At 39.1% G+C, this 10,417-nt stretch overlaps 1 protein-coding gene across 1 annotated transcript; it reads left to right on the top strand.

Moving 5' to 3' along the window:
- Positions 1 to 5,543: 5,543 nt before the first annotated feature.
- On the top strand, positions 5,544 to 8,925 carry LOC115813800 (inhibin beta B chain). Its single transcript, XM_030776429.1, has 2 exons — positions 5,544 to 6,309; positions 6,729 to 8,925. The coding sequence occupies exons 1-2, from the start codon at positions 5,919 to 5,921 to the stop codon at positions 7,490 to 7,492; spliced, it is 1,155 nt and encodes a 384-aa protein (XP_030632289.1). The 5' UTR covers positions 5,544 to 5,918; the 3' UTR covers positions 7,493 to 8,925.
- Positions 8,926 to 10,417: the final 1,492 nt, after the last annotated feature.

The following is a 10,417-nucleotide window of genomic DNA, read 5'->3' as shown; positions in this document are numbered from 1 at the left end:
GAAGAGAATTCCTCAGTAGGACTTAGAAATGGGGAGTAAGGGGGCAAGTATACAACTGTGAAAATATTGTTGTTGGTGAACCAGTCTCGAACCAGAGCAGCCTGGTGGAAACTAATATTATCCCAGATCACAACAAACTTGGGCTGCTCTGGTCTGTCCAGTACAAGTATGCAGTGCATCCAGAACTGTGATTATGTGTGTTGTGTTGTAGTGACCTAGGGTGGCATGGTGATGCAGAATACCTTGCAGACTCCTTGCAGGAGCCCCCACAGACACCCCACCCCCACCAAAAGTTTACCTGAGGTCTATTTGTAGTGCTAAGGCTCAGACTGATTGGTGTCCAATTACTGTATAAGTGTTTTCATATGTGTGTTTCGGTGTTGCCAATTTCAGGTATGTTTTGCATTTCTAATAGAAGTGTTTTCCCATGATTACAAGAGGTTTCATTCATGAACAATGTGTCTAATGTAAGAAACAGTGTGTAGTGTTTTGCAAACAGTGTGTTGCAGAATTGCAAACAAAGTGCAAAGCAGAAAATGTGTTTGTAGTTTTGGTGCCTTTGTTTAAGGCATGGTTACGAAAGTTAAGATTTTGGTGCTTTTGTCTAAGCATTCACTTCCAGTGTGTAAGCAATCAGCAAAAACTGTAATACCACGTTTTTGCTTTTCATTTCTGTTTTCTTCATTTTTTTAAATAAGATAAAACAGTCCTCCAAAATGTTGGTTTGTGGGTTGAGACCTGGAGGAGGAGAATTAAATACAAGCCTTTCAGATTCTGTGTAGTGCTACATTTAAAAAATGAGCTGATGGGAAAACATAAACTGCAGACAGTAAATCAAAACATTTTAAAATCAAAGCAGAAAAAGTTTGTATATTTTAATACATTGTCTTTTTGTGTGTTGCTAGCCATAGGTTCTCAGGATAATTTTACTTTTTTGTCCATCACTACTGTTGGTGCCAGTTGTTTTACTGTGTATTTTATGTCTCTGCTGTTGTGATGTTCATCACAGTGATGTTGTGATGAAAATGTTTTTACAAGCTAGTATTACGTTGAGGGCATCAAGTTTCATCATTACTGGCCACTATTAAGTCTGTCAAATGGATTCTGAAAACTGATATATTTTATATATATTGTCTGATATATTTGGTATATATTTTCTGATATATTTGATGTATATCTGATATACAATCTGGCTATTTAAAAACAAAACAAAACAAAAAGATTTATATTTGCACAACTAATTGTGGTATTTGGGATCAGGAATTGACATGCAAGATTTTAATATTATTTTTATATAGTAGAATTAGAGGCAGAGTTATCTACATTCCTGTTGTACATTGGTCTGCTGACAAAGGTCTGCCAGAATTTGAGTGCTAGCATTGTACATAGAGCTGTCTTAAGTTTCAGCTGTTTTGTACATATGAACCAAATTTGGGTTGGGTTCCAGCTGTTCTGGCCAGAAAAGCTGCTGCTGCAGTCATTGCTTTGTACTGAATGTTGTTTTGAAACTTTTTAAAATCATGATAGAGGTTGGGACCTCAGAGACTAGATTAAACCTATTTTTTGATGATGATGAGAATGACCTATGAAAAATTATGGTTCCTGACAAACTCAAAAAGGGAAAAATAAATTGGACTATGATTGACTGAAGCTCTGCCAAGAAATCAGGGGAAAACTGATTCAGTGATAACAGTTGATGCATGGGGACGTGAAAGGGAACAGTCTTTTTTCTTGTACTATCATGCCACCTTCTGGCAAATCAGTGAAAGTTTTCTAAACTGATCAGTCAATGGGCAACAGGATTATACCTGCTCAGTTTCATAGCTGCGTGAGTTTTCTGTCTGTATTTGTTTTTCTCCACAGACTCAGTTATGGAATTAAAATAATGAATAAGAATAAAGAAGAGGAGGAAGAGCTATGTTGCTTAGATGCTGGAAAGCTAAAACATCAACAAATTATTTAATGTGTTATGCATGCTCAAATGTATAGTGCCACCTGTTGGTTATCCTGTTATGTCACAATTTTTAATCCCATTTAAAATCTGTCAGTTTCAAATTTGCTGAGCCATTGTTTTGCTATATGTGTGTCAGTGAACTGAACACACACACACACACACACACACATTTTTTTTCTGATGTTTTACACTAGTAATTTGTAATAATCTGCTCATACTCATTGTACTGTGTTTCACTATCATGATGTGTATCCCTGAGACACTTTGGATTCTGATTCCTACAACTTAGAATCATACAGTATGTGGTGTAATCTGAAAACATCACTTCGAATCATTCTTCATGCAAGGCATTTAAATTGGTGAATACATGCTGTAGGCCGATAATTACATGGTAATTACACTTTGCACTGTTGAGAAGAAAAGCATAAAAAACGGTTTGGTAAAACAAATCTTGCAATATTACATGTTTTGTCCTACAAAAAGATGACAATAGACACTCATACCTGGCTCCTCTGCTTTCTTGCTTTATTGGAATAAGTGCAAACATAACACTGGTGACAATGCATGGAGACTAAGGCACTCTTGAAGGCCCCTCTCCAGCAGTGTGATGAAGAACTTGCACTTCTTGTCCTGAAGGGACATTACACAATAACTCTATATACAGCACTGTATTTATGGTCAGCATACATCTGTATGAATAACTGGTCAAAATGTGCTACACTTGGGGGGGCTCTCAAGTACAGACCAAGCCCATCTGAACAGACAGGAACACCTTCCTCACTATGCAGGGACAGCTCACACAATGTTACATTTACATTTAGGGACAGAGAAGTATTGTGGCTGTAGTTATGCCTTATGTGACACAGTTCACAGCTTAACTACCCCAAACAACATGTAATGCTGAAACCTAAAACTCATTACTGTTTTCTTTCTATAACTCCAAAGAAACTTGCTCTCATTATCAGAAATATAATATATTATTGTTCTTTTTGGTGTTGTTGTTATAAAACAATGTTAACAGTACTGACCATAGTTGTGTATTCAGTATTATTACTCCAAAATAACAGGTGTATACAACAAATATTCTATAAACACTGTTGAACATACAAATGCCAACTCACCCAGAATTCAGAACTTTTCCCAGTACTGAACACCCAAGAAACCCTAAGGATAATTTGCAACATGTATTCATGTATATAATTGTTGCTGAATGTTTTACAGTAATCAAATGAAGTAATAAATGAATAATTTTGTACCCGAACGAAGAATCTTTAGTTTTCCAAAATTAATATCTCCACTAGTTTTCTCTTTCTTGCAAGCAAATTTTGATTCTTTGTAGTTCTATCACATCTAATATAATTCTATCACATCTAGAAGTTATTTGGTCCTGCATAAAAAAATGACTACCACAAATCTTGCTGACTATAGCTTCAGAGCTATATTTAACCCACTTTTATTTATCATATTTTGCAGATACATAAGAAATTTAAAGATGTTTTATTACTCTTTCATCATTTAATATTTTTTTTGAAAATAGCTACATTTTTACACTTTTCATTGGCTGTAACATTACATTCAGTGGTTTCATTTCATAGGTAGATATTTGTACCATTTGTACCATTCGCAATTTCAAACTTTTCTGGTAAGTTTGGTGGCGGTGGGATGTCTGTGGGGGCTCCTGCAAGGAGATTGCAAGGTGTTCTGCATCACCATGCCACCCTAGGTCGCTACAACACAGCACACATAATCACATTTCTGGGTGCACTACATACTTGTACTGGACCGACCAGAGCAGCCGAGGTTTGTTGAGATCTGGCATAATATTAGTTTCCACCAGGCTGCTCTGGTCTGAGACTGGTTCACCAACAACAATAACTTCACAGTTGTATACTTGCCCCGTTACTCCCCATTTCTAAGTCCTACTGAGGAGTTCTCTTCGGCTTGGCATTGGAAAGTGTATGGCCACTAACCACATGCCCACCTGTCTCTTCTGCAAGCAATGGAAGAGGCATGTGGAGACACTGAGGTGGGGTCAGTCCAGGGTTGGATATGGCTTGTTGTTGTAAAAACCTACAATGACGAAAAATAATAAGCTGTATATATTTTTCCTCTGAAGCCTTTCTTATTTTGTGTGTTCATTGAAATGAGAGTAGATGTACTGTACTAGAACAATCTTTCACAGGAGCCTGCAAGAGAAAATTAAAAAGGTATACAAAATACTAAAGACAGCACTGTTTTGTGTAAAGTACATCAGTGTGTTGCTGCTTTCAAATAGTAATTCAAATGGTGCATGTGTGTATCATTTTGTTGCAAAAATGCCATTTTGAAAAAGGATTGTTAGGTTTTGATTGCAGAGTTTCATTTTGACATGGAAGTGAGATGTTTATCTCCGAGTGTTGCGTCTTATTTGTTTGTGTGTAGAGTTTTGACACAATGAGCGAAATTCCGCAACAAGTGTGTAAGCAATCATAAAAAACTGTAATAGTCTACTTTTAATTCGTCACCGCCAGGTGGCGTACGCGGAATGCATTACGTACCTAACACCATACTTGACTACAGTTTTGAACACAAAGAAACTAATTAAATATTTATTGCATCGATAGATATATGCTTCGAATGAACTCAGTACCACAGCTGAATCTGAAACGTCCTCAGTGACCCACGTTACTTCTCTTATGTACATACGTGATTTTAAACCACTGGGATACACCCCAAAAGATCTAGAGACAAGAGATCGCTTGAGCAATCTTGATATACTGATTTTTTAGTGTATTCCTATCTATGAGGATACTTGATATACCTTTATATCAATACACAATATATCTTCATTGTCAGAGACTATAGTGGGTCAGTTGGGAGTTTATGCGACATAAAACGAAGATTATAAAAATGGTTCGCTATAATATTTCAGATGTGATAATATTTTAACTATTTTTTTAAAATATTTTAATAATAATGGACAACGGTAGACTAAATAAATGTTCAAATAAATACAAAGGCCACATTAGCAAAGACTACGATAGCACTCACAATACTCATATTATGACAGCTTTATTGATGCAAATGTATTTTTTTTTAACTGATCAATGACAGATGTAACAACCAGCAGTACATAGAGTAGCCTACTGAATTTATCTACGTAAAGCCCTGTTCCATTTCTGCATCATCGTAGCCCTGATATTAAGACTGGCGCTCAAGGACGTAGGCGATAATGGCTGGAGCCCACGCTGCCCCGAATGTAAAAAAGGTTGTGTTTACCATGAAGAGGCACCCTTTGCATCATACAGTACACGTGTAGCCTGACACTTTCCAAAACTTAACTGTTTGATTTGGACGTGTGGAGAGATGACGGAAGGTCACTGGGATAAAGGGTAGAAGTTTTGAACTTTGTTCATTCGCTGGTGACGATGTGTTGACTAAGCCATCGGCGGGATGCCAACCGTGCGCTACGCGTGGACTTACGTGACGCTGCGAGCATATGACCTACTCAATCTCTGGGAACATTTCATTTATTAAAGTGATATATTTGCGATAGAAGCGAACTTCATGTTTTATCAACCTGGGAAATTGTACTTTCATGATAATTAACATTCGGATAATTGCTCCTCTTTTCGCTTCATATGCATACGCCTGTATAGGTGTGTGATTGTGGATCACTATGTGTGTTTACGTGTATGTATGTTTGTGTAGCTTCCTAGATGCGTTCATTGGTGCGTTCCTTTGCTATGTCACAACTTTTGCTGGATTACCCCACTTTTTCCCCGCATCAGGAGCTCAAGTGCAACTCATTGTCTCTCACGGTCTGTCCCCGTCAGCGCAGCGACATCAGCAGCATCCTTAAAGAAGTTCTTACTCTTCTGCTGTCTACATAAGGAGCATTTGCCCTGTGACCGTCAAGGAGAAACGACAGAAACATTTAGGCTCTTGATACCGCTGTCTGTATAATCGCTCGTTTGCCGTCAGGATGTGGGTGTGTAACAGCACTGTCCCTCGCACTTTGCTGTCTTCAGTACTCTCAACTTTCCTGTTGCTGAGTACACTGATGCTTGAGATGGTTGGAGCCGCGGCCACTGCTGGATCCCCCGCTGGCTGCGTTACGTGCGGGATGCCCGTAATGGACAAACATTCAGAGGAGTTCTTGATTGAAATCGCGAAGCAACAGATTCTGAACAAACTGCACCTCAAGGAGAGACCGAACATCACGCAAATTGTTCCCCGAGCGGCACTAATGACTGCGCTCCGGAAGCTGCACGCGGGTCGGGTTAGGCAGGACGGCACGCTGGAACTGGAGAACAACCTCCCGAGCGCGCGTTCCAGAGATCAAGCATATGAAGTAGTCAGTTTCGCAGATGTGGGTAAGTAATGCCTTGCGCCTCTTTGTAGATTGTTCCAGTGTGTGTAACTATTAATTACCCTCAATATTTGTTTGTCAGTATAGTTTGAAAAACAGTTGTGTAGCCTACTCATTTTTTTTTAAATTACCAAACATTTTTTTTAATACTGACAGAAGTCCATTTATTTTTTGACGGATAAACTTGGTTGTAGGATATACTTGCTTTTATAATGGGCTAATTTAGCATTTTTCCAACACCTGTCATTTTTTTGCAGGCAGATTACTGCCCATAGTCTGCCTCATAATGTGGAAATGAGAGTAACTGAATAAATCCAAAGTGAATCAAACTGCAGTTGTCTGAGTCACTCACTCTCTCAGCACATCTCTGGAAAATGCATTCTTATGTTTTCTGTGTTTGTGTATGTCTTCCCTGTGGCCAAGATGATGTAGATTCCAGTGGGATCGACCCCAGCCTGTCCTTCCAGTTTCTGCAGGAAAGGGGACACAGTGTGCAGGTGCTTCAGTCTTCCCTCTGGCTTTATGTGCGGCCAGCCAACCCACCACACCGTGTAGCTGCCCGGATTTACCTGTCTGGGGCAGGCAGGACCAACCGCACTCTGCTCCTCCAGAAGATACTGGAAGTGCAGAAGGGCAGCTGGCATACCTTTCCCGTCACCAGTGCCCTGCAGGCTTTCTTGGATGGTGGGCAGCGTCGCCTGCGGCTGGAGGTTCGTTGTGATGAGGGGAGCCAGAACCTGTGCAGCCAGGGAAGCCACTCGCAGGATAGTTCCCACCAGCCGTTCCTGGTGGCACAGGTGCGTCTGCGTGATGACAGTGGGACACATTCCCTGAGCAAGCGCTCCCTGCGCTGTGGGGAGGATGTGAGTGTCTGCTGCAAGAAGGACTTCTACATCAAGTTCCGTGACATACAGTGGCAGGACTGGATCATCGCACCCGAGGGGTACCACATGAATTACTGTATGGGCCAGTGCCCACAGCATCTGGCAGGCTCTCCAGGTATCGCTTCATCCTTCCATGCCACCGTGTTCAGCCAGCTAAAGGCCAACGGGATCCACACAGCTGTGTCTTCTTGCTGCGTGCCTATTCAGCGCCGGCCGCTCTCCATGGTTTACTTCAACTCCCAGCACAGCATTGTGAAGACAGATGTCCCCGATATGATTGTGGAGTCCTGTGGGTGCACATAGAAATCAGATCAGGTCAAAGATATGGACATTAGCACACCATAAAAAAGAACTGCCACAGTTTTCTCAGTGTACAAGATAAAACATGTTAGAGATTCATAACATGCTGTAGAGACAGACAGACAGATAGACAGACACATACACACACACACACACACACATACACACACACACAGACACACACACACACACACATATCTACACTCATGCAAATACCTTCACTTACCTAGGTTGGTACTATTGTCTGATTATACGAGGTGTCATGAGGAGTGGCAATAACAAGAGCACATAACAAGAGCAGTAACATAGTTACTGAAGGGACAGTTAGTAATTTTGTGAGACTATAAATCTGGGTCATGACTTACTGGGCAGAAAGAACACAGCATTTCATATCAGATTCATCAAGATACCACAGTCCTGCAAGGTAGGACAGTTTTTGACATTTGGTGACTTCAAGGGTTTGGAGGGGAGGGTAGAAGAAGGAGAAACATTCAAACAGAAATTCAGCTAATGTCATAATCAACAGATGTTTTAATCAGTGGGTACAGATGCTTTAATTCTTAAATTCTACCATCCAAAAATCTGTCACCTTCTTGGACAATCTTGAATGATGCATAAAAAACTTACTGAAGTTATATAGAAGTTATTAATTTAAAATGAAAGAGAAACACTCACAGTGGCTGCCGCTTGACTTCCTGTGCTGTGGTCATCAGTTATTTTTGGCAGTTGTTGGGTTTTTTTTTTAGATGCTTTAATGTCTCCGAGACCAAACAAATATGAAAATTCATACATGTATAAGATGCAGTCATAAAGCTTTTATTTAATTTTTTATTTCATATGCATTTCAAATTGCCTTATTGGCTTCCCCATGGTTGGTCAGGGAACAAAGTTTAAGTTTATACTACACATATTGCTTATTGCTTACTGCTGGACAGACAGGGTCAGACCCTTCTACAAAAGGCCAGTATGTGATGAGCCATTGTGTTTCTAAACATCAGGGAAACATACACAGTTTGTTCAGCTCACAGGTTCAGTAGAAACATATAGTTTGAGCAGAGCTAGACTTGTAGAGCAATTACCACTTTTTTGAAACTGGATCAAAATAGCCTGGCATGACACCTCAAAGCTCAGATTAAAACCACTGTGGGAACTGAATGATGAAAATTCATCCACTTTTGCACTGTAGTGTTTGTTCAGATAACTGCTTAGGCAACTGGGCTGTGTCGGCATAGAGTCTTACCCAATGACATGGGTAAACATTTAGACATTGCCTCAGTGTAAGCAAAAGTGAAGGTCTGCAAAGGCATACCGGTCAACGGCCACCTGTCACAGAGCGCGCTGCTGTCTGCACACTGCACACATTATCTTCCCACTGATGTAACTCCTCATGCACCATCACAAAGCCTGGGATAAGACAGCTTTCTGCTATAGCTGTCTTTGGTCTACTCTCTTGGGTTAAACAGACCTACTGTATTTCGTCCCCAACACTTTACTTGCAGGTGTGTTTGAAAGGATGCAGAAAGAATCTCTGTAAAGTTTCCATAAAGTTCCGTCGAGTTTTTGTGTTCTGTAAAAAAATGACCTAGGCTGTTATGACAGTTTCTTTAATTTTGCTCACTGCATGGCACCTGTTGGATTTTCTGCTAATTCTCTGAACTACAAAGTCACAGCAAGCACTTCCTGGTAATACCTTAGGACATTCACTGAAATTTTCTTTGGTTTTCTTAAGCACTTCCTCTAGCAGGATCAAAAATATGAATGTAGGGTTCGGCTGCAGCAGTCAGAATATATGATCATGTGCTTCATTTGCCATGTTTACAGTTTAACTGATTTCAGTCTCAATGCCTTCCAAATGCTACAGCACAATATCGAGTACAAACTGGTTTTTAATGAGAGGCTTGGACAGAGTGCATAAGAAAACATGAGATTTAAAATGCAGTTTTATTTTTATACACTTTATTTTTATGGAAATTTTGTAATTTAGCTAAAAATTCAGTTGAAAGATCTTAAAGATCTTAAAGATTTTTTGCTATCATAATCAGATATATTTTAAACGCTGCACTTTATTTATTTATGAAGTTTTACAAGAGGTTTCACCCTGGGCTCAAGTACTTAAACATGACAGATTAATGTGTGTGTATATATATATATATATATAATTTTGTGTAATTTTCTGTTGTCACTGTTACTCAGGACATAGAGACTGGGTAGATGTGATGTAATAAATTCATTTTTGCTTAATAATACTGTTTATCTTGTATTTATACCATGTATAAAATGCTTTGGTATCTATCTATCTATCTATCTATCTATCTATCTATCTATCTATCTATCTATCTATCTATCTATCTATCTATCTATCTATCTATCAAGCAAACAAACAAAAAAACACTAAGTCTTTGTTAAGCACACATGTTCATAACATACATGTTAAGTATTTGTTAAACACACATGTAGAATTTTAGACTGACAGCAAACCTGAGTGTGCAAAAATGACCTGTAAATACATTATTTAAATGTTTGTACAAAACGTCAAATATAATTATTTTTAAAACCATAAAATGAAGTTCCAAAACTGTCCCTGTCCAGCCAAATAAGAAATTCCTGAAAATGCTAAAATTATTTTCTTAAAGTTTCCCAATCGTTTTGCAAATAATAGAATGCCCTAGTCAACTGCCCATGCCCATGTCCTTGCGGGAAAGAGCAGGAGCTTCATCTAGACCAATCAATAGTGTCTGAAAGGCAAAGAGCGTGTTTGCTTAGGCAAACAATTGAAGTGCTTTTTCATGAACCATCAATATTTGTCAGGTAAACAGTTGTCAATTTTTTTGGCATAGCATGCTTTCACTGCAAAGGCAAAAATAACCGAGCAAAAATATTATACCAAATACGGTTATGGTGGTATTGTCAGTAAAATGATTCAGTATG

Source organism: Chanos chanos, chromosome 6 (assembly GCF_902362185.1).
Source record: "Chanos chanos chromosome 6, fChaCha1.1, whole genome shotgun sequence".
In the NCBI taxonomy this organism is placed as follows: Eukaryota; Metazoa; Chordata; class Actinopteri; order Gonorynchiformes; family Chanidae; genus Chanos; species Chanos chanos.
This window is presented reverse-complemented; position numbering and strand designations above follow the sequence as displayed.